At 36.3% G+C, this 24,938-nt stretch overlaps 1 protein-coding gene across 1 annotated transcript in view; it reads right to left on the reverse strand.

Moving 5' to 3' along the window:
- Positions 1-2,697: 2,697 nt before the first annotated feature.
- Positions 2,698-24,938, reverse strand: part of RSF1 (remodeling and spacing factor 1) — a 128,927-nt gene continuing 106,686 nt past the window's right edge. The window contains exons 12-16 of the mRNA XM_044668927.1: positions 17,113-17,180; positions 14,801-15,008; positions 13,640-13,860; positions 6,309-6,494; positions 2,698-3,603 (exon numbers count right to left, since the gene is read on the reverse strand). Of these exons, the coding sequence (XP_044524862.1) occupies positions 3,035-3,603; positions 6,309-6,494; positions 13,640-13,860; positions 14,801-15,008; positions 17,113-17,180 (1,252 nt within the window). The 3' untranslated portion in view covers positions 2,698-3,034. The remainder of the gene's footprint in view (positions 3,604-6,308; positions 6,495-13,639; positions 13,861-14,800; positions 15,009-17,112; positions 17,181-24,938) is intronic.

Below are 24,938 nucleotides of genomic sequence, written 5' to 3' on the forward strand. Positions count from 1 at the left end.
ATATTTTTGGGAAAGCATTTGAAATTTTCTTATCATTTTCCATATGAATGAAAAATATATTTAGAATTGTGGTAAACTTATTCCCTTTGTGATCAAGAAACTTGAGCCCAAATATACATAACAAGGGGCAGAACCAGTCCAGAGCAGTTATCTTTCAGTTAGACCTATCAGCTGTAAAGCTATACACACTCATGACTACCTAGAGAGCAACATTTTAGATTTCAGTGGCTCTAAGTATAGAGATGGGTTGATAGACCTTGCCCAAAGGGTTCTACCAGGAGCTGTGTGTGGTTGGAATAGTTCTGCCACTTAGCATATAGGCATGGATCCAAAGACCTTAATTACCAGCTGGTCAAAGTGGCCTAATTACAATTTGTAAGAAGCTGGTATAGCAACCAATATCTTTAGCTGCCATACTGTTACAAAAATTCCCAGCAACTTCCTGTACTGGGGAAGTAAAAAGAACCTTCTGAATTTCTGTACATCAGGCATGCAATGAAAATATGTTAATCCTAACAGCCATGTCTTTTGTCTATGTGCCTGAGGTGCAAGTGCAGAGCTTAGGCGGAAGTCAGGGCTGGTGGGTTTCTGGGGTGGGAAGCAGGGAGAAGGCATATTACAGGAGGAAAAACTGCATGCTGTAGTTATCTTTGCTTAGGTGCAAAATGAAGCTGGTGCTGGCTGGCACCTTCTTTCTGCCAGCTTGCTTTAAATGAAGTTAAAATGTCAAACCTCTGCAATTTACCCTAAATGACAGAAATGAAACTTAGATTAAACACTATATGAATTATATAAAGGCATTTTGTGGCCTGTGAACGCAAGTCATTTCTTCCCCTTAAAACGGGTCATTCTCTTAAAAATAAAGTCACAACTTCCTTAACACAGCATACTACTAGCGCATCCTAATTTTAGGCTGCCTTTGATTATTTTATTTTATTTTTTAAAACAGACGAAATATACATTGCTAGAATCCAACAAAAATATTAATGGACAGGTGAACTACAGAACTAAAGTGAAGTAGAATAAACAGTAAAGAACCAACATCAGTCAAAAAAAAAAAAACAGCTATAAACTTTCAAGGCCAAAAGTTAAGTCTGGAAATGAAATTGGGGAGGGACACAAAGGGAAGGCAAGCAAAGTTTTCTAGAGAGGTATTTATATTTAGTTCTAGTGCCAGCTTTGAAAAATAAAATAAAAAAGAAGTGCTTAATTATGGATTGACTAGCACACAAAAGGTTTAATTTGGAGAGGAGATAGCTTGGTCATCAGCAGGTAACACCCATTGCCAGCAATGGACAGAAAAGGAGGGAAGGGGGGGGTGGGGGGGCGGAATCTAAATCCCACTGCAAAAAAAGGGCTGACCAGAAGTGACCATCTCTGGTTTCAAAAGGACACATTGAAGGTTCATCATAAAGGCTACTATGCTTTGTCCAAATGTTAGGGCTCCTACCTGAAACTTCACAGGATGAAACAAAGGCTGAATAAAATGAGGACCATGGTTAGTGTCAACCAGGCGCTCAACTGGTGCTCCACCTCAATTCCCCACCTTCCTGCTTAAAATGTCAGGCATTACTTTGTGTCAAGGCATATGAGTGGATGCTACACCCATAAACTTAGGCGATATACTGGCTGCTTTCCTTCTTCTTTAGGTTGGTCATATGGATGGTAAACGAATTTGAATAAAATTCTAATGGCCAAAGGCAAAAAATGACACTTAAAACCTGCTAATACATCCAGACACATAGGAAATCCCAAAACATACACACTCACACACATACACACACACACACACATGCACACATACTCATTCACAAGCTCAAACTAAAATACCTTCCAAAGGAACTGCTTGGTTTGTAGACTTCAATTTGAAGTAGATAGTAAGGGCAAGAATAGATTGGTTAGGAGTCACCTGAAAACCCACTCCCATCATGAAATGTGCTAAAATCCCATTGTCAGCTCAGCGTCTCTTAAAATGTATGGCATATGCAAATATCTATATAGATATAGATATATTATCTCAAAATGACCTTTCAAATGTTTAAACATTAAGTGGTCAGTTGTTAAAAATAATACTTATGCTATCTGTTAATGTTTACACTAACTCTTTTGACATATCAACCAAATATGTACAATCACCACATTGATATTTTCTATCAAGACATGGTACAATAGGGATGATCCAATCAAATATGCATAAAGCCATTTTATAAAATTTGTTGTTAGCACAATTTGGCTATCCAAGCTTCATTATACTATGTTTCATGTTATCAATGTTTTTCAGATGATTTTTAAAAAAAAAGAAACTCCATTGTAACAGATACTTAGAGCTCTTACTAATGGTACTTACTTGGTCTCTTTTTGATTAAGTGTGGTTATCTCCAGTATTAAACAAGTTGATTTCATGAAGGTTGCTACTAAATGAGTTATGGTATGATGTTATCTACAATTCACAAAATTCGATAACACAGACATGTACTTTTAAACTGTCTGTTAATCGTAATGTCATGAATGTTTAAATATCATATATATACTTATATATATATATATATTTAATATGAAAACAATAAAGCACAAGTGCTTCCTCCCACCCCCAAATTCCATTTTGGGCCCTGACAGATTTGGAATGCATTCTTATCCATTCTTTATCACAAAGTCAAGAGAGCTCAGGAACTATAAAATAAAAAATATACAAATCTTTTGTTGTTATTAGAATATGGGGTTTTTATGTGTTTGTTTTGTGTTTTGTTTTTCCCATGAATGAAATTACCAAGGACCATGAACTTGAGGAGGAGGCAAAAAACAAAAACAAAAACAAAAACAAAAAAAAACAGCAAAGGGAATTTACAGCGATTATTTATCTTCAAAGTTCAAAACTGGTCACTTCACAGAAAGACTGCAGGGACTGGTGAAATTTTTGCTTCTAAAAAGTGATCCTGTAGTGGAGTTTTCTAGGAAAAATAAAACAGCTTTAGTAACTGGCCCGCTGGTGTGAGAGCTACCGTGGAATAAATTAGCACAAAAATGGAAAAAAGTCTTATAACTGTTCACTGTTACAGACATAATCAACAAGGTCAGTCACTCTTAAAAGTTCATCCTCCTCTTCTTCTGGTGCTCCTGCCTCCTGTGCACTACCTGTCCCATTGGGTGCTAGGCTGGCATTGGCTGTGCTGTCCTTGGGGGCTTGAGGCTTTTCAGGTGGTTTGCCAATTAAGTTCTCGATAGCCTTGCCAGGGCTCTGTCCATTGGCAGAAGGCAAGTCCACTAAGCTATAGTCCAATGGGCTTTCTACTTTCCCAACGTTTTCAAAGTCCTCTTCCTCATCACTGTCTATCCTATAGGGCTTTCTGGCATGATCATGCTGCCCATGTGATGATACCGAGTGCTTGCTGGCTGCTATAGGCTGTTCCACAGTATCATTAGAATTCTCACAATTTTCTTCTTCATCTGTCTCAATACGATGCAGTCGTTTTCGAGCAGGTCGGCCTTCCTCCTCCTCCGCTTCTGCTTCAGAACAGTCATTTGTATTTCGACCTCGCTTTCGGACCGACCGTTGAGATTCTTTAGCTGGTTCATCATCATCAGAATTCTTGGACATGTAGCTCTCTGGAACGAGTAGCAGACTTAAAGCCATTAGCAAATCCGATGGAAAACAGATTCTCTAAAATTGTTCCCCACCCCTTTTCCTTGGCCTCATTCAATTCATAAATATAACCATTTTTTAAAGCTCCTACTATGTGCAAATCAATGTCCTAGGCATTGGGAAGGCATATATATGGTTTTAAATATGTCCTTTGCCCCAAAGAAGCTTATAATGTAGTAAACAAGAAGATACGTTTAGTTTTTTATCCTTCAACTGTCTTTCATAAAGATTTTCATATACTTACTATCTTTTGTAACAATTCACAAGAATTGTCAAGAATTATCTCAATTTTCTTTTTGCCCCTCATCCCACTAAGTTAATGACATAAACCTTTGAATCCAAATTTGGGAGAAATTTATACATAACTTCTTTTATATCCAAAAGGTATTGTTCGATGAACTGACAAGATTGACTGTAATACACACTAACAAGTCTTTTCTCTTCCCCTCTCACCTCTAGTTCTCAAAGTAAGGCAAAGTGCTGTAGTTATTACATCATAAACTTCTCAAGGGCACAGATTATGTTTCCTCAGTTATCTTTGAGTCTCCTACAGCATTTAGCATAATGAATTACATAGTAGGAATTTGATAAATGTTTGTATGGATTTTGAACAAATAGTACAAAACTCAGATCCTGATGGCTGGGAAACAGGGTAGAACTAGATACCAAATTCAAGGCGACCACATGTTAATTTATGGACAGAACATTCAAACCAAAATTACATATCTTTAAATGCTTGTAGGAGAATATAGATTAATAGGCCACCTTACTCTGGAAATGGCATTGCTTTTAACTCTTAAGGAATGAAGAATTCACTAAGTGCAGTAAAATGTCAACACTAGGAAATAACAAAATAAAAAACAGAATTATTTTCTACACACTTTCTTAAATCTATAACCAATTCAACAAATGCTAAATGATACTAATGGAGGAGAGAAGTAGTATAGTCAAAATTATTTAATTCAACAATTATTAAATGTTGAGTACATGCAATGCACAATGGTTAATATAAAATTAATTTCTTTTTGGAATGTAAAATACACTTCCAGAAAGACATTGAACTCTATTGCTCAAAATACCTGATACCTAACCTTCTCATCAAGTGTTCTGTTAGCAGACCAGGACCTAATGGTGAAGTGGTTGAATGGAGAAAGAGGGATAAAAGGAGTTTGGGAGAAGGGATAGGGAAGCACTAAAACAATCCATTTTATGGATTTCAAATAACTGGAAATTTATAGTATAAGAAAAGGAAGAACCACGTCATGTTCAAAATAAATTCCTAAAACGTTGCTGTTTCAGAGCTCTGAAATATCATCATCTCATATTTACATTATTTTATGATTATGTGATTTTATGTTTGGAAGGAATATCTGAAGTTATCTAGCCCTATACTTTATCCTATTGGCTATTCATTTTTAAAAAATGTACAAATATAGTTATGAAAATGTTTAGTTCAAAGGAAAAAAAGACTTTGGGAGTCTTGCCTTGTACGTGCCTGCACCAGCTCAGAGCCCATCTAGGCTGCTAGATAGATAGTTCACTGGGCTTAGATGAGATGGTACCAAGAACTCTGTCCCTTCTGTGGAGACAGAGAATCACGAGACCTTACTATTTGTAGTGCAATTGCACATTAAGAAGATCTTTTCTCTTCTTTCCTTATGGTCTTTCAGACCATTCTTCTACACAATGCAGAAATCTAGCACTGTAATCTGACTTATTGACAGTGCCAAAGGACCTCCGGTCTTTGCAATCTATTTCACAGTGGGACTCTTAGGACTTCTAGGCCTTTCTTTCCATGTGCCCTATGGCTGAACTTTATGTGTTATCTCCCTCAATTGAATGAGAGCTCTTTGAGAGCAAGGTATATTACATTTTCTTTTGTACCCCAAGCACTTAGCACAGGGTTTGACACATAGTAAGCACCCAATTAATATCTTTTGATTTATTCATGAATAATATTTGAAATAGGTACTATATTAAATGATCCCTAATAGTCCTTTGAACTCCAAGAATATGTAATTCTACAAAATAAGAACTCTGGAGAAGGATCTAATTTTTATCCAATAAGGAAATTCAACCCCCAGGTGTGAAAAAACAATTGCATGGCTTGGAGTCTTAAGGAAAGGATTTAATTTTGAATCAAAACTAAAAGATTTAAAGCAAGAAACAAAAGCTAGACATTTGTTCTACAGTTCTTCATATACCTTATTTACTTTAAGTATCTGTAACTTCATCAGTGTGAGCACTTCTTCCAGCAAAGCAAATTATCAGTATATCTATGAGATGATAAATGTCATTAAAGAGTTATTGTGACTAAAATAATCCATCACACCATGGACAGTATGGTAAGGAGACTCTAACGTTTTCTAGGCTTCTCAGACACAGTCTTCATTACCAGGACTACACACATAGCCCTTCCAGAACTTAAGTACCTAGAGTAGGCTTTGGACTCTGCTTACGTGGCCTTTAAGATGATGTGGCAGAAGGGCCCCAAACAATCACAAGGCTAAATACTATGATAAAAACAGAATTAATAACCAGGAAAAGCAAGAAGTTCAATTTTATGAAAAATTCTCATAGTAATCTTACTTTATTTTTCAAGTCCCATTTGGGGCTAATATCCCACCTGGTAACAAAGTTTCAGCAAAACCAAAATCCTATTCCTTACCTTCACTATCTGAGCTGGAAAGCCTGCGTTTGTGAACTCGTCTCATTTCTTTCCCATATCTGAAGCTCTTCTGGGAACCATCACTTTCTGAGTCCTCTTTATAGTTAACTTGTCTTTTCTGGTTCCTTCTTGACCTTCTCCGTCTAGTTTCCAGATAATCTTCGCTGTAATCACTATAATCACTCTCTGTTGAAACGGATATTGGATAAAAACAAAAACCCAAAAAGGCAGAGAATCCCATTAGTTTTTGTTGAAATTAGAAATTTTATACATTAGAAACTAGAAACTTCCACTGTTATATAAAATGTCTATAAAATTAAACCAGGAATTCCCAAACAAAGTTGGGCATAAAACAATAGAACTTTAAAAACTATCTTAACAAAGTGTTGACTTAAGAGATAGGTTGTTTAGAGTTAGAATGCTGCCAGATAAAAGTGAGTCTAGGGTAGAGCCAAGATAGGATAGAGGAGACAAGGCAGCAACCCAGCTGAACTCTCAGAATATTCCCCTCCAAACAACTTTAAAATAAAATTAAAGTGAATCCAGGAGTAATGTAGCCAATAATAGGTTGTAATGAGACATTTTCTCTATCCAACTTAAAGAGATTCAGAGGAGAGGTCTGTGATACCAGGATGGAGACACCAGCCTGAAGCCCATGTGTTAGCAACACCAACAGTGGGCCCTTGGAGATAGTTGTGGGATCACCAGGGGAAGCAGTTTCTGGGGTTCTCAGACCAGTCAGTAGATAACTGGTCAGAAAAGAGATGATAGGAGACTCTGAATGGAACCTGGGTGCTAGAATAGGAACTGTCGAGCAATTCTACTGCCTATATATACATAGTTCTAGATAACAGTTTCAAGGTGGAGAGGAGTGCTTGTGGTCAGTCACAAGGGGACAGGGCTCTGCTCAGAGTTCCAGGGCCAAGAGAAGCACAACTGCTTTTGGCTGCAGGGGAGCTGGGGAATAAACCAGGGAAGCAGTGATGACACCTCTCCCCAGATAACAATACCTTAGAAGCACTAAAAGTTTGTAAACCCCCCAGAACTACTTTTGAAAAGAATAGCACAAAAAAGCCGGAAGCTTGGGATGGTGCCTCATCACCTTCAGGTGAACAGAGTTCAACTTCACAGCCAATAAATCATCTACCCAATAAAACAGAGTATAATCCTTCAGGGAAAAAATATTTAATGAAAGAGGATTTTCAAGCATTCCTAAAGAAAAGACCTGAGCTAAATAGAAAAATCTGACATTCAAATACAAAACTCAAGAGAAAGATAAAAAAGTAAATATAAAGAGAAATCATGAGTCTTAAAAAGGTTAAATTGTTTACATGCTGATACATATAATTCCTAAGAACTTTATCATTATTAGGGCAGTTAGGAGTCTACATAGACAGGAAGCATTGGTATGAATTGATTATGTTGAGATGCTCTAAAAAAAAAAATTTAGGGTGAAACAAAAGGGATACATAGGAAGAAGGAAGGAGGGAGAGAAAAAAATGGACAAAATTATCGTATGTAACAAATGAGGTACATTAAGGAAGAATCATGAGTAAAATCAATGTAATTAGAATAAAAGAAACAACAATAAAAAAACCCCTTACATTCTGTGTATTGCTTCCAAGGCAAAAGTGGCAAAGGGCTGAGCAATGGGGGTTAAATGACTTGTCCAGGGTCACACAGCTAGGAAGTGTCTGAGGCCAATTTTGAACCTAGGACCTCTTGTCTCTGGGTCTGGCTATCAAATTTTTTATTACTTATACAACCCCAAATTATTCTCAAAAACCCTAAAATAATTTTTTTAATAACACAAATAGTTGTTCTACTACCTAAAGCTGGGAAAGATAAAAAATGAAAGGAAAACTATAGGCCAATATCATTAATGAAAATTGATTCAAAAAAATTTTAACAAAATCCAGCAAAATAAGACTACAGTGATTTATCCAAGAAACCATTCATTATGACAAAGGGGGATTTATGCCAGAGATTGCAAGGATCAACATTAGGAAGCCAATCAACATAAGCAATGATATTAAAGACCAAAACATCAAAAACTACAGGATCATCTCAAAGAAAAAGCCTTCAACAAAGCAGAGCACTCTTTTATTCTAAAACCTCTACAAAGTATAGGCATAGAGGAGCCTTTCATTAATATTGTAAGAAGTTTGTATCTAAAATCAAGAGCAAGTGTCCTATGTAATACTAGAATCTTTTCTCAACAAATGTGGGATTGAAGTAGGGATGCCTTTACTCTCACCACTATGATTTACTACACATCTGGAAGTGTTGGCAATAGCAGTAAGATGAGAGCAAGAAATTAAACACATTGGGGGGCAGCTGGGTAGCTCAGTGGATTGAGAGCCAGGCCTAGAGATAGGAGGTCCTAGGTTCAAATCTGGCCTCAGACACTTCCCAGCTGTGTGATCCTGGGCAAGTCACTTGACCTCCATTGCTTACCCTTACCACTCTTCTGCCTTGGAGCCAATACACAGTATTGACTCCAAGATGGAAGGTAAGGGTTTAAAAAAAAAAATTAAATGCATTGGTATTAATTGGAATTAAAAGACTGGTAAAGAGAAAAAAACTACTAAAAAACAAAAAATCCCATTTCAAATAATTACAAAACATTTAAACTATCTGAGGATTGATTCATTAAATCACACAAAAGGCCAGTATAGATTCAAATACAAAGTACTTAAAAAACAACTAAACCTCTTACCTTCTGCTTTAGAATCAATACTGAGTATAAGTTTCAAGACAGAACAGTGGTAGGGGACCTGAGCAATTGGGGTTAAGTGACTTTCTAAGGGACATGCAGCTAGTAAGGAAGTGTCGTGAGTCCAGTTTTTGAACCTAAGACCTCTGGCCTCTAGGCCTGGTTCTCTATTCACTAAGCCATCTAGCTGTCCCTACTCTTTAAATTTTTTTTAAAAGGAAGTACTTTGGAGGCAACTAGGTGGCTTACGGAATAAGCCTAGTCCTTAGAATTCTTCTGTCTTGGAATCAATATTCAATGATCAATTCTAAGGCAGAAAATAAGAGGTTTTTTTTAAAGGAAAAGAGCAACTTAAAACACCTGGAGAATTATTTGATGCTCATGGCTAGGTTGTGTCAATATACTAAAAATGATATCACCAAAGTCCAGGGCTCTTTCCCACCAGGACCACAAAATTTAAGGTTACAAAGGCTCTTTGAGATTAGCTAGCCCAAATTCCAATTTGTTTATATTTTTAAATTTTATGGATGCTTTTTTAGATCAGTTAATTTCTTAATTAGAAACCTCCCTTCAAACAGGAAATCAAGTAAATCTGACTGAGGAATCACATCAGACAGCATTCTTTAGGCTGTTATTTCATGAGCTTAAGTATGACTTCCTCAAAGTTTTCTGGTTCGTCCCCCCAACAAAAAACTGAACATGTGAAAAATTCCATATCACTTATCTGAACTTTACTTCATGATCTAAGATCACATTCATAACTGATAGGTCATGTCATCAGATGATCCTGTTCTATGATACAATGGAATGTCCACTTCCACACTCAACAGACCCAATTCACCCTTCCTTACTCAAAGAGCCCCATTTTTAAAAAAGCTATGTCTTTCCCTTGATCCTCCATCCTATGTATCAACTACCAACTGAACATTTCAAACTGAATGTTCCATAGATACTTTAAAGACAATGTGGCCAAAGAACATTCATTACTTTACTCTTCTCCTCATAAAAATATAAAATTATAAAAAACACAAGACAAAACACCAAAGTAAAATATATTAAAAAAAACCAATTAAAAATTTTTAAATAAAAAAAAAAATTTCTTTCCAAATCTACTTTCTCCCTTCCCTATTTCCAAACTTCCTTTAGAAGTCAATAACCATCATTCCAGATTTCTAGGTTTGTAACCTTGGTGCTCAACAACTCCTGATTCTCTCTCCCTCCATATATCCAATTCCTACCTCTACGATCTCTTTTTGGTATGTTACCCCTTTTCTTTCAATTTATGTAGCTACAGTTCAATCAGACTCATAACTAGACTATTTTTTTTCTCCTTTAAAACATTTTAATTTTTTTTCAGTTATGAAGAATTTATTTTCTCTCCATCCAATCTCCACCCTCCCAGGCCCTGAAAATAAAGAAAAATGAAATCCTGTACATATTTTATTAGTATGTAGCTGTTGTTTCCTCTCTTCAACCCATCTTCCACATTGTTGCCAAAGGGTTTAACTTGAGCACAAATCTAACCATATCATTCCACTACTCACTAATACTCCAATGGCTTCTGATGCCTTCAGGATAATATATCAATTCCTCTATTTCATCTTTAAAGTCCTTTAAAACATGGGCCTAATTTATGTTCCCTTCACCTCACTGTGCATTATTACCCCAACCAAAATCTACCCTTAAACTAAACAGGTCTCTTGATTTCTTATCCACAGCGTCCCATTTCTTGCCTATCTGTCTCGGCACTGGATCCAAGTTGTACATGTCAACTGGCACCCCCTCTCCCCATTAAAATGTATACACCTTAAGGCTCAGGGAACATTGTCCATCCTCCCTGGAATGCATTTCCCTCTTCCCTTTTGCCCTAAAGATCATTGCCTCATCCCTCTGGACAAAGCTCAGCTACCATCTTCTGTATGAAGTCTTTTCTATTGTCCAGAAATGTTTTATTTCTCCTCCAATTTCACCTAAAAACAATTTTTAACATTTATTTTCTAAAATTTTGAGTTCCAAATTCTTTCCCTCCCTCCCTGAAACAGTAAGCAATTTGAGGTTGGTTTATACATGTCATCATATAAAACTCACTTCCATATTCATTATTTTGTGAAAGAAGACATGTATATCTGTTACACACACACACACACTTTTTTTTAAAGGAAGAAAATAAGAGTGAAAAATGGCATGTCTATGAAGCCTAGTGTCATCCCAACTGTTAATGACTCTTGTTGCTAACCACTTTGTATTTAAGTACCCTGCTAAACACAGCTAGGCCACACAGTGAGTAAATACACTGTACTTGGAGTCAGAAATACTCCAGTTCAAACACTTAGTATATGATCCTGGGCAAGTCATTTCACCTGTCTACCTCAACTTACTCGTAAAATAGGGATATTAAGAGTACCTATAGGGGTGGGGCAGCTAGGTGACTGAACAGATAAAACACTGGGCTAGAGTTAGGCTGAATTGAGTTCAAATCTGGCCTCAGGTGTGACCCTGGGCAACTCATTTAATCCTGTTTGCCTCAGTTTCTTCATCTGAAAAATGAGCTTGAGAAGAAAATGGGAAACCACTCCAGTATCCTTCTCAAGAAAAAGTCACATGGGGTTACCATGCGTTGGTTACAAATGAACTACAACATCATAAGGGTTATCATGAGGATTAAATGAGATAATATATGTATAGGGATTTTTGAACCTTAAGTTGATATATAAACGCTGTTACTATTTGTAATTACTCCTATTTTGTATATACATGTATACTGTGTAAGTATATTAATGCAAACTCTGTAGGGGAAGCAATTATGTCATTCTTTGCCTAATAGTACATGGTATGTACTTAAGAAGTGTTTATTGAAGGAGGCAGCTGGGTAGCTCAGTGGATTGAGAGTCAGGCCTAGAGATGGAGGTCCTAGGTTCAAATCCAGCCTCAGACACTTCCCAACTGTGTGACCCTGGGCAAGTCACTCGACCCCCATTGCCCACCCATAGCACTCTTCCACCAAGGAGCCAATACATAGAAGTTAAGGGTTTAAAAAAAAAGAAGAAGCATTTATTGGCATTACAGCCCCTTTCATCAGGAAGGTAAATAGTATGTAAATGGAATTGGCACACCCTCATTCATTCTTTAGACTTTAGCCAAGTGAAATAATGTCACCCCACTCAACTTAGAATTAAGTGGGGAGGGGGAGGTCTGTGACCCACACATGATAGTGACAAATCAAAAACAAGGGACTGCCCCCTGGGGAGACCAAAACAGTGTTGAGGCTGCCATCTGTCCATGAGAAACTGGAGGTGGACGCAGGAAGTGACAAAAGCTGCTGTCTTTTTATTTTTTTTTTTTTAAACCCATGTACTTCGGTGTATTGTCTCATAGGTGGAAGATTGGTAAGGGTGGGCAATGGGGGTCAAGTGACCTGCCCAGGGTCACACAGCTGGAAGTGGCTGAGGCCAGATTTGAACCCAGGACCTCCCGTCTCTAGGCCTGACTCTCCATCTACTGAGCTACCCCGCTGCCCCCAGGCTGCTGTCTTAAATGTGATGGTAACTTCCCATACAGGGCTTTTGGCCCTTTGAACTTGGCATTGAAGGAGGTCAGGTGAGACCTCAGACTGCTTCCCTTTGAATTGTCATGTGGGTAAATTAGGCTGACTCTTTTTCTCTTCCCTTAGCATTTCTGGAGGCTCCAGCCTTAGGGAGGCCTCTCTTCTTGGAGGAGGCCTTGTGGCTAGAAGCCTTGTTTAATTAACCTCTGTACTCCTCTGCTGGGGCCTCTGAGGCTTTCCTGGTTAGGGCCTCTGGTCCAGGCCAGAGTTTCTCTCTCTCATTTTCCCTATCTTCAACCTTCCTAAGTGTAAATAAACCACCATAAAAGTCATCCTGACTTAGGCCTCTTATTTGGTATTGAGTAACCGATCCCTGGTGACCAAACTTTAAATATCCAGCCCAACCATAATCTTTCCCATTTTCCCCTTTTACAATAGATCTCTTCTCATCCATGATTCTAACGATAGTCCAGATATAAGAAGTATTACAGAATATCTACAAATAAGAGATTTCCCATAAAATACTGGTAAGGTGCACTCTGAGCCTGGAAACATCTACAATTAACTTGCTGAACAATCACAACTCCCTTCTACATACTATCAGCACAGAGTATAGCTAAAATACAATATGGACTTTCTAAGGCAGGACCAAAGGTACCATAAACAACACCAGCATGCAGCTAAACTCTTACTCCTTTACAGGATCTTCAATTCAATTCAATTGACCTTTATCATGCACCTTCTACATGTAAGGTACTATGCTAGGAGACACGATACCTGTCTAAGTTTACAACTTTTCTTGTCAATTAGACTGTAAACTCTTCGAAGCCCAGGAAATATTTTACTTGTTTTTGAAACCCAAAGAGCTTGGGACATGGCAGATTCTCAGTTAATGTTGGTAGAATATAACTGAATTAAAAATATAGGAAATAAAGAGAAAAACACATCTGGAAGAAGAGATATCTCATACTATATCTGAACATTACAGAAGTAAAAAAAAAATTTTTAAGCCTTTTAAAATGAAGGAGCAAGAATGTGGTACAAAAATGCTGATAAAAGGGTCATTCCTACCAGATGCTCTACTATTCTCCTCAGAATCTTCTTCTTCATCATCATCAGAATATTTTTTCTTCACTGTCTTTCTTCGCAAACGCCTGCTCTGCCTCATTGGCTTGGAGTGGTGTCGCCGGGATCTTCGGGTACAGAATTCAGTGTCACTATCTTCATTTGAGGGCTGTTCCTCTTCACTCTCATCTGGATTTTCCTCTGACACAACAAACTCATCCTGAGATCTGTTCAAAAGGTAAAAATTGTAGAAAATAAAGACTAAATTGGGAATGTTTATTGAGAACACAAGCTAAGACTTGGGAGACCAAGTTTCAATTCCCAGGTCTTGTACTAATTTATGCTGCCATCTTTAGCACTGAGAAAGGCTCTAACATGAATTAGAATAGTCATGTGCCTGAATTTTTTTCCTTTTAAAACTCAGAAATTATGTAAAATGGGGATAACAGTCAAACTACCTCCTCACTGAGTGAGATGGTCTATGTTAAGCACTCTGTAAATTATGAAGATTCCAGACATAGATATAAAATAAAATTACAATTGCCAGATTATAAGTGCCTGAAGGCACTAAAACAAGAGGAATAACTCTTTGTTGTCAATGCAAAAAACTCTAAACAAAACATACACATACATAATCCCAAGCCCATTTAGTGACTATATCTTTTATATGTAGGGCTCTGTGCTATGGATATAGGTTCTAAGGCAACAAATGTGAAAAAGAACAGAATAATTTACAACCTTAATAGGGAAAATAAGATATTTACATAAATAAGCATATTAAAATTTAGAATGTTATAAATGTATAGGAGAGATTCAAAAGAAAGGGATGAGAGGGTTGGGGAAGGAAAAAAAATCACTTACAGCACAAATTAATTGTGCTTTACATATAACTGATGCTCAAGAAATAGTTGGTGAAGGTGAAGTGTTAAACATTTTAAGTAGCACACTTCCATGTAGGGTGGGGTTAAAGTGGGATAAAAATGAAAAACTTGAAGCAGTTAATTCAAGACTGATTTTTATTGCAATTTACAAAGAATTTCTCTTTGATGGTTTATGTTCTCTCTCTCTAGTCACCATTAGTAAGAACTGACCTAGTAAGGCCTTCAAACATCTCTGCTTGGGTCACTGCTGGCCTGTACAGGCTCTGCTTCACCATTTCCAACTTACCCATCACTGATCTTAAATTCATCCTCACTCTCTTCTTCATCCAGATTGCTGTCACTATCAAGATCATTCAGCCGCCGCCGTTTCTTCCGTCGAGCAGCAGCTGCCCGTTGTGGCCTCTTGCTTTCTTTCCTTTCTTCTTCCAAAATGGTTGAGATGTCTTTCCCTCGATGACCTGTAATGGTGGAAATATCTTTTCCCCTGCCAATTCCTATATCCACAAAAGAATGAAAAAAAGAGGAAATGGAATATTTAATTTATTTGTATGTAAAGAATACCTCGTCATTCCTCTGCAATCCTTCATTTTCCTTCTCTATTTCAACTAATTAGCAGTTTTCTCACTGCCTCAACCTGCTGACCCAGAGTCCTAGAATTCACTCTAAAACAAGCTAGTCAAGAGAATCTCAAAAAACAACTGCTGGTGGCTGCCTCTGGATGTGCCAAACAGACTTCTGTTTAGTGAAGCGTCTTGGCCATGCTGTGCCTGGCCTGATTAACAGCAATAACAGTTTGGCACTCTCATGTTTGTGAAGTTTTAAAGAGAAGATCAAAATCCAGACTAATAACAGCCCAATGAGATAGGCATTAGAATTAATAATGTGCCTATTTCACAGATGAGAAAACTAAAGCACAGAGAGGTTATAAGACCTGGCAATGGTCACACAGATAATGATCATCAGAAGTGGGCTAGGAAACCGAGTTAGTTCTCAACTTACAAAGCAATGTTGTCTCTGAAAATAAAAAGCAACAAAAATTCATCTAGGTTAAAAAAAAAAAAAAGGTAGACTCTTGAGGCAAAAGGCCATTTCCACCTTGGCTCTCCTTCAGGGAACTGATTTATTAGACAGGCTTTCTAGCTTTCCTATGAATGGATGTGGCACCATCACACTCAAGGGCTTTTGGGTAACTAGCTAGAAAACAAAGGCTGATAGAATCTATAATTTATATGTCTGGTTATCCAAAAGAGGTAAAGAACAACCATGTATCATCAATAAGTCATTCTATCTTTCATAAAGTCATGAGGTAAGGAGAGGGGTTCATCAAATACAGTAGAACAATAAAACTGTCAATCTTCAAGGACCTAAAAAAAGCACTTATATTTATATGAATAGGGCACATTCTCATCAGTGGACTCTATTCTCTCTCTCTAAAGGCAGTAGCCAATAAGAATCAATACTCCCAAAGCTAGCAACCTGGTCTGGCCACTTGCCTCTGCTTGAAGAAGTTAAATTATTGCTGAATAAATTTGGATGGGGTTCCATAGCCACAACACTTAAGACCACCATCCATTGCATAGATATCCTTATAGCTTTTGGGATGTGATTCCTTCTATGGTGCAAGTTGTTTTGTCTCTCTGAATCCACAGTGTGTATTCATGGGAAAACAGAGATCTGTTAAAAGCAGACTTGTTGAGAGTCAGTCTAGAGACAGAAGGTCCTGGGTTCAAAATTGGCCTCAAACACTTCCTTGATGTTTGACCCTGGGCTAATCATTTAACCCCAATTGCCTAGTCCATAGAGCTCCTTTGCCTTGGAACTGATACTTAGCATCAATTCTAAGACAGAAGGTAAGAGTTTGAAAAATAAAAATAAAAAATAAATAAAAAGAAGCTGACTTGTTGGTCTTTTGTCAATTTCAAGAGAAAACTAAGCTGTCCTGAGAGGATCAGATTATGAAGGGCAGCTGTGGTCAGAGTAAACCTTAATTTCTAATTCATTAGGCATAATGACCAAGGGAAACATAATTACCCTTATAGTAACTACTCCTCAGTTTTACTGTAACAAAACTTAGAGATCCTGATTATGAAATCCTTGATTAAGGTGAAATCAAGGTGAAAAATAGATTGTCTAAAAGTCATCAATGAGCTTTTCTGAAAACAAATACTTTTAAGTTAAGAAAAGTTTCCTTTGGTTTGGTTTTCCACTTGGGCTCAAAAACAAATACTTTCAATATACACAATGAAAATATAGAAGAAAAACTCCTTAAAGATAAGTAAAGCTTGGTTTTATGCTTTAATTGCAATCAAGAGCATTTATTTTTAAAATGAGGATTGCTTATTATATTACATGCACTGATAACATTTAACAGAACTATTTAAATCAGGGTATGTGGATTGTATTTTTGATAGAATTGAAAATAATTGAGATATACCCCCTCCATTAGCTTCTTTGATAACTCAATTATTTTCAAGAGCATTTATTTTTAAAATAAGGATTGCTTATTATCTTACATGCTTTGATATCATTTAACAGAACTATTTAAACCAGGGTATGTGGAATGTATTTTTGACAGAATTGAAAATAATAGAGACATACCCCCTCCATCAGCTTCTTTGATATCATCTTCAATTGCTTCATCAATTGCCTCATCAAATTCATCAAATCTAAAATAATCACATAATGTTTACATCAAACCTTAGACATAATACTTCATATATAGAACTAGAATTATTATGGTTTGAAATAATGTTAAAGAAACTGTCCTATATTACTGATGTGAAAACCTAACCCAAATACAGTTAAGTAACTTGCCCATCATTACATATCAAATCAATAATAAAGCAGAGAGAACAACCCAGCTTGCTGTTGCCTGTTTCTCCCCTTCACCCTACTGTGCATGCTTTAGGGTGCACAATTTACTTATTTATGTAAAGTGCATGGCAGAAACAAAAGAAAAGAACTTTAAAATGAATAAGCTAGTGGGAAGTGAAGACCCATTAATGTGCTCTTTCAGAGAAACAAAGAAGACAGTGTGTCTCTGTATTTAGGAAATGCCTTCAGAGGTCAAAGTTAACAAGTGATGATGTGGATATCACCTTTATTTCATGTAAACATTGATATCTTATAGTGCCTCTTCTTGAGTATTTTACACAAAACAATATGGCTTCACTTATAACAACTCCAATTTACATAGTACTGATGGTTCACAAAACATTTTCTTTATATCTTTGTAAGGTGGTAGGGCAAATTTTGTTGCCATTTCACAGTTAAACTGAACCTTAGAGATGAGAAGATATGACCTGGGGGTTGTGGGGTGGTGAGAAAAATATGAATATGAGAGATATGGTGGAGATGAATTCGACAAGCTTTAGCAATATCCAATTGGATATTGGAGAGGTGCATCAACAAAGACTGAACCCAGGTGACTGAAAAGATAGTAGAAGTCAGAGGATAGGTATGTTTAGAGGAGAAGCTCATTTTCATTTGGTTCATGCTGAGTTTGAGATGCGTAAGGGATGACATCTGAGTTGCCATGTGTAGCCGTCCAGATAATGCAGGTCAGGAGAGTTCAGGAGACAAATAAGTTCTGGAGAGGAAGCTAGGTGGTAGAGTAGATAAAATGTTAAGTGTTTAGAATCTAGAAGATCTGAGAATTCAAGTCTTGTACCAGGGAAAATTCAGAACTGAAAATTAAATTGAATTTTTAAAAAATCTTGCCTCAAAAACTAGCTGTGTGACCTTGAGCAAGTTACTTAACCTCTGCTTTAGTTTCCTCATCTATAAAATAGACAATAATAGTGCCTACCTCCCAGGGTTGTTAGGAGAATAAAATGAGGTAATATATGTAAAATGCTTTGTAAACTTTAAAGCCCTATGTAAAATTTAGCTATTATTATTATTATTATTAATTATACACATATTTGGGAATCATTTATATAGGAATGATATTCTAACTATGAAAACAAATGAAATCACCAAAGGAGAAAATATAGTTAAAAGAGAGAAGGTTTAGGATAGAACTCTGCAGAATAGCCACATTAACCAGACATGATACTTTCTAGCAAAGGAGACCGAAAAGGAAAAATTACCCGAGGAGGAGAACCTGAGGTAGAAAAACCAGGAGAGCGCAATGTCAAAGCCTAGGAATAAGTACCTAGGAGGAGCAATTAGTCAAGTAGTGTCAAAAGCTGCAGAGAGGTCATGGAAAATGAGGACTAAGAAAAGAATGTTGGATTTAGGAATTAAAAGATTTATAGTAATGCTGGGAAGAGATAAGGAGTAAGCTTGGGAATCCAGATAATAAAGTGCTGAGGAGTGAAAAATATAAAGGATTCTTTCTAGGAGTTTGGCAGTAAAAAAAAAAAAGTTATAAGTTGAGACCTTGACAGGATGGTAAGTTAAGTGTGGTACAGTATAAATAGCACTGCATTTTAAATCAGAAGTGGTTTTTAATACGACTACACCTTACAACCTGTGAGACCTAGGGAAAACCTCTTCACCTTGATGAGCATCAGTTTTCTCATCTGTAGAATGGGTGGTTTGGATTTCATTACCTCTAAGATTCCTTCAAACACTGAATCTATGAAACTATGAAGAAAAGACAGGTTAGATCAGTGATGGGCAAACTTTTAAAAGAGGGGGCCAAAGGAAATGAAATGCTCATCTGTCAGTCTGTTTCTAAGGCAACTCTTTCGAAGTTTCATTATATTGTATCCTACTCATTTTATTCGTTAGATTAGGAATAATGTCATGCTGTGGGATAGAACATTTCAGGGGGCCACCTCTGGCACGTGGGCCGTAGTTTGCCCATCACTGGGTTAGACCATAGCTTTGTAGGCAACAAGAAAGGAGTCAGATAGGATGAGATTGAAAATTGAGGTGAAAAAGGAAAAAGAAATAATAGAGGGTATAATCTCAGGAGTTGGTATTGGCAAAAAGAAGAACCAACTAATAGATGAAGGTAAAGGGGGAAAGAGTGGGTAAAGATGAATGAGGAGAAAGAAGGAATTAAGGTGTGGAACAGGAAAAATGAGAGTGCTTACAATGTATGGCCTACATATTCTTAGTAAAGTGGGAGGTGAAGACATCTTTAGGGAAAACCAGGAAATGGGCATAGGAAACATGGTAAAAGTTAAACTATCTGCTCCTAAGAGTGATAGCAAATCAAATAAGAGCAAAAGAATTTCTCCAAATGAATTTTGTTATCGTATCTGATCTACACCATCCATTTTAGTAGCTTGATTTGGCAGAGTATTAAAATGGTAAATTAACTTCAATGGTATTATAATTTTTATTATATTGGTAAAGGAAGGCCCAGCCATGAGCATTAAATATCATTCCAGCTATTTGTCTTATGCATTTTGTATGAGATTACCCTTGTATTTGAATATTTTGAATGAGATTACCCTTGTATTGCTTCTTAGATTATGTTACTTTATAGAAATAGTTTTTTTTTGTCAGATTATTTTCAACAACTTTGCTAGAGCTATTGTCTTAGTTGCTTCTTTGGTTGATTCTCTAGGAGTTTATAAGTAAATCATCATGTCATTAGAAAATAGGGAGCTTTGTCTTTTTCCTTTCTTTAAGCCTTCAAATTCTTTCTTTCTTCTTACTTCTATTGCTAGCATTCCTAGAAGTTAATCAAATAATAAGCAGGGAAAGTGGGAACCCTTGCTTTGGTTCTTTATTTGCTGGGAAAGCTTCTAGAAAAGGGGTTCTTAACCTAGGGCCCATAGATCCCCAATGGACCCCATATATTTCAAAAGGTTATGAACTAGAATAAAAAAAATTACATCTTCATTTTTACTAATCTCTATATTTCCCTTAACCTTTTCAAAACATTAGTCTCAGAGAGGGTCCATAGACCACCAGAATGTCAGATGAGTCTATGACACAAAAAGTGTTAAGAATCCCTGTCTGTTCAAGATTACTCCAATTGCATATGATGCTTGCTTTTGGTTTTATAGATATTAGAACTTTGCAGAGTTTACAGGGTAAATGAATGCTGTACTTTGCCAAAGCCTTTTTTCTGAATCTATCTAAATAATCAAATGGTTTTAGACATTTTAAATTCTCAATATAATTACAGTGATTGTTTTCCTAATGGTCAACTATGTTTGTACCAGGTACAAATAAAACTTGGTCTGAATGAATGACTATTTGGATAAATTGCTGTATCTAGACTGGGGTTTATTTATAATTTTTGAATTGATATTAATTAATGATGTCAATTTATATAGTTCTCATTGTTTTATCCTTCTCAGGTGTAAGGCATTAAGACTATATTGGTTTTATAAGGAATTTGGAGGAGTGTTTTTATTCTCTATTTTAAAGAAAAATATGTTGAGTAATGGTATTAGTCATTCATTTGTTAAGACTGATATGAAAGAGACATTCGGGGTACTGTTAACAGAAAAGAAAGGTAGGAGACAGACTATGTTGTAAAGGGTTTTAAATGCCAAATATAGCATTTTGTATTTGTTCCTGGAGAAAATAAGGAGCCAATGGAATTTTTTGAGTAGGGATGGTCATGTTGGACTCATTTTTCTGAAAAATTCTTTTGTGGCTGAGTGGAAAATGGATTGGAGTGGAAGAATATTTAAGGCAGGCAGATTCACCTACAGGCTGCTTTTAATAGTCCAGGCCTACATTAGAGTGATAGCAATGTAAGGGAAAAGGAGGAGACGTGTTCCAACATCTTGGATATAGAGGGTGAGAGACAGTGGGGAATCCAGGGTAAATCCTACGTTGTGAGTCTGAAGGACCAGGAGGACTACTCTACTCAATCACTCTAATGGCTTCCAAATAACCTCTGAATAAAATACACTCCTCTGTTTAGATTTTTAAAGTCCTACATACTTAGTCCCAACCTACTTTTCAATCCTCCTGGGGCATTACTTCCCTGCCCATATTCTGTAGTCCTTATAAACTGGCTTTCTTTTTGGTCCTCAGACTCAACAGTCCTCTCCTTGGCCTTTTCACTAGCTGATCCTCATGCTTGGAATTACATCTCTCCTTACCTCTGCGTTATATAGGCCCTCTCTTCTTATAAGAAGCAGATCCGGCACCATCATCTGGAAGAAGTCTTGATACCCTAAACTCTCTTGCCAAACTATCTTGTATTTAGCTACTTTGTAAAACTGCATATATCTATGAATTAATCTTGTTTTTACAGTGATCATTCATCTATTGTGGGAGTTATATTACAGAGACCTCCATGAGAGGCGAAAATCTGTGAAGTAGCGGCGCTATATTTATTTTATTATATATATATTTAAGGCTTTATAAACCCTTCCCACTCTCCTATAAACCTTTTCTACACTTATTAACCTAGTCACTGAGCCAACCAGTGCCCAGGATATAGAACAAAGTGCTGTGGTTGGTTGCCTTTAATTCCATTAGTCAGTAGTGTGCCGTGATAAGTGTAACTCTGCAATATGGAATTAAATATATATTTTTTAAAAACCTGCAATACAGTGAAGCTGCGATAAGTGAACATCAACATAACAAGGGATGGACTGTATGCTGTGTATATTTTACATATATAAAAATAATATCCTCTGTAAGTAAGAATGAACTTATATTCTAACATTCACACACACATAAGTGATAAGTGTATGTGTGTGTATACATATACATACATGCCTATCTGTATCATTCCAGTTAGAATGTAAGCTCCTTAGGAAAAAAGATTATTTTTCTCTGTACTTATATATTATCCTAGGACCTAAGGACGTAGAGTGTCTGGAAAACAGAAGCAGCTTAAAAAAAATACCTGTTGATTGACTGAATTATGTTGGCTAAAGATTTATAATTTTTGTTAGTTTTCCAAAGAATCAGCTTTTTTGTTGATCATTTCCAACCTTTTTATTTTCTACCTAATCTATTTATCTTTAAAATTTCAAGATAAGTTCATCTGTGCTTACTTTTGGTTTATTTGTTGGGTTTTGAATTTGTAAATATACATTCAATTCATTAATACTTTCTTTTTCTATTTTGCTAATATATGTTTTCAGGGATATATTTTCTCTTCTGAGGACTAACTGACAACATTCCAAAGTTAATTTACAGACAGAGCAATACTACTGAAACTTCCAAAGGGATCTCTTACAGAACTAAATAAAATGTTACAAAATTCACTTGGAGAAAAAGATCTGGCATATCAAGGGAAATAATGAAAAACATGTAGGAATAAAGGAAGAATAGTACTTTCAGACCTCAGACTATATTATAGAGCAGCAAACATTGAAAACTATTTAGTATTGGTTAAAAACAGAAAAATATGAGACAAACCAAACAAGGGAAAATTGGAAATAATGGAACAGCAATAAACAACTGTTCAATAAACCTAAAAGTTTAAATTATTAAAAGAACTTGTCCATATTTGTTAAGAATTTCTGAGAAAACTTTAAGACAGTCTGGCAAAAAATTAGGCTCTAGTGAACATGTAAAAGCATATATAAATTCAAAATGGATACATGACCTAAATATTCAAGATCATACCATAAAAAAAGGACATCACATATCTTTCATAGCTATGGGTAGGAGATGAATTCTTAACCAAATAAGGAATGGAGATCATTACAAAGAATAAGAGAGATAATTTTGATTACCTGAAATTGAAAAGCTTTTGTGCACGCGAAAAACTAATGCACCTAGGATAAGAAGGGAAGTCATCGCCTGGGAAAAAATCTGTGTACCAAATTTCTTGGATAAGGGTTTGGTATCTAAGATATATAGACAACAAAGAGAAATACACAAAAACAAAAGCCATTCCCCAATAGAGAAGTAATAAAAGGACATAAACAAACAGTTCTCAGAAGAATTGCAAACTATTAAAAACCATGAGAGAATGCTCCAAATCATTAATAAGAGAAACACAAAGCAAGGAACCCTAAAGGTCTTACCATACACCTAGCAAATTGTCAAAGACGATAAAAGTTAGGTCTATAAGGGTTAGTATGGTAGGGGATGTGAAAAGATAGGAATATGATTGCATTTTTGGTGGAGCTGTAAATTAGCACAATCATTTAGGAAGTAATTTGGAATTATGTGAAAAAAGTGACTAAAATGTCCATATGCTTTGACCCAGGGATTCTAAGACTAAGCATATACTCCAAAGGAGTTACTAATAAAAAGAAAGGTTTACTATACACCAAAATATTTATAGGGGTACTTCCTTTGGTAACAAAGAATTAGAAAGAGAGTAGATGCCCACTGATTATGATGCATAAATGTAACAGAATATTCCTCTCCATTAAATGGAAAGACTCACATGAATTGATGCAAAGTATATTAGGGAAAGCCAGGAAAATATACATAATGATTATAACATTGGAAATGGAAAGAATAATAAATTTAAAAGAACTGAAAATGAATGCTGCAAAATTAAAAAGAATAATTTTGACCCTAAAGCAGAGATATGAGAAGACACTTTCTTCTAATTCCTTTGCAATGGCTGTAGGGTCTGTGAATATATGCAACACTGAATATAATTTATTTCACTTCATAATTTTTTCTCTTCTTAAGCGTGTGTGTGTGTGTGTGTGTGTGTGTGTGTGTGTGTGTGTGTGTGTGTGTGTGTGTGTTAAAAGGGATAGTTCTTGGTGGAGGACACAGGAGGAAATGAGAAGACTGAAAGGACTGAGGCCTGGCAGAGATAAGAAAATATGAACTGGTTGTAGGTCCAGTGCAGAAGCATGATTTCCATTAGGAATATTCAGCAAATGGAGAGATACAGAAGGCTGACAGTGGATGAGGGTGACTGGCAGAGAGTAAATGGTAGCCTAGGGGAATAAATGGTAAGACAGCAATGTACAATTGGACTGGTTATCTGTGAAAGAGAGGAAAGTGGGAAGAGAATGAGGATGACGGACCTGGGCTAATAATAAAGAGATGACATAAACTGAAACAGCACTAAGGATGAAAAAATAATCTACCAGTAAACATTTTTTTTTTACCAGTAAGCATTTGCTGAGTGCCTGCTATATTTCAGGAAGTATGCTAGGCACCTGAGGTGCAAATAAAATAATGAAATAATTTTTAATCAAAAGAAGCTTACAACCTACTGGAGGAGATAAAAACAACTAGTTAATTTCTATAGTGCTTACTATGTGCCAGGTGCTGTACTAAGCACTTTACAATTATGACCTCATTTGCTTGTCACAATAACCCTGGGAGGTAGGTGGTGTTATTAACCCAATTTTACAGATTATTAGTTAAATAACACACCCAGGGACATATAGCTAAGTAAATGTCTGAGACCAGATTTTAACTCAGGTCTTTTAGACTGCAGCATTTTATCTACTGCACTACCTAGTTGTCCAGATAACAAATACAAAAATAAGTATATGTAGAAAAAAAGATAAAGAAAAGAGATAAAAGTAAATACAAGGTGTTTAGGGAGGAAGGATAGTTGAGGG

This window comes from Gracilinanus agilis, chromosome 3 (genome assembly GCF_016433145.1).
Source record: "Gracilinanus agilis isolate LMUSP501 chromosome 3, AgileGrace, whole genome shotgun sequence".
In the NCBI taxonomy this organism is placed as follows: domain Eukaryota; kingdom Metazoa; phylum Chordata; class Mammalia; order Didelphimorphia; family Didelphidae; genus Gracilinanus; species Gracilinanus agilis.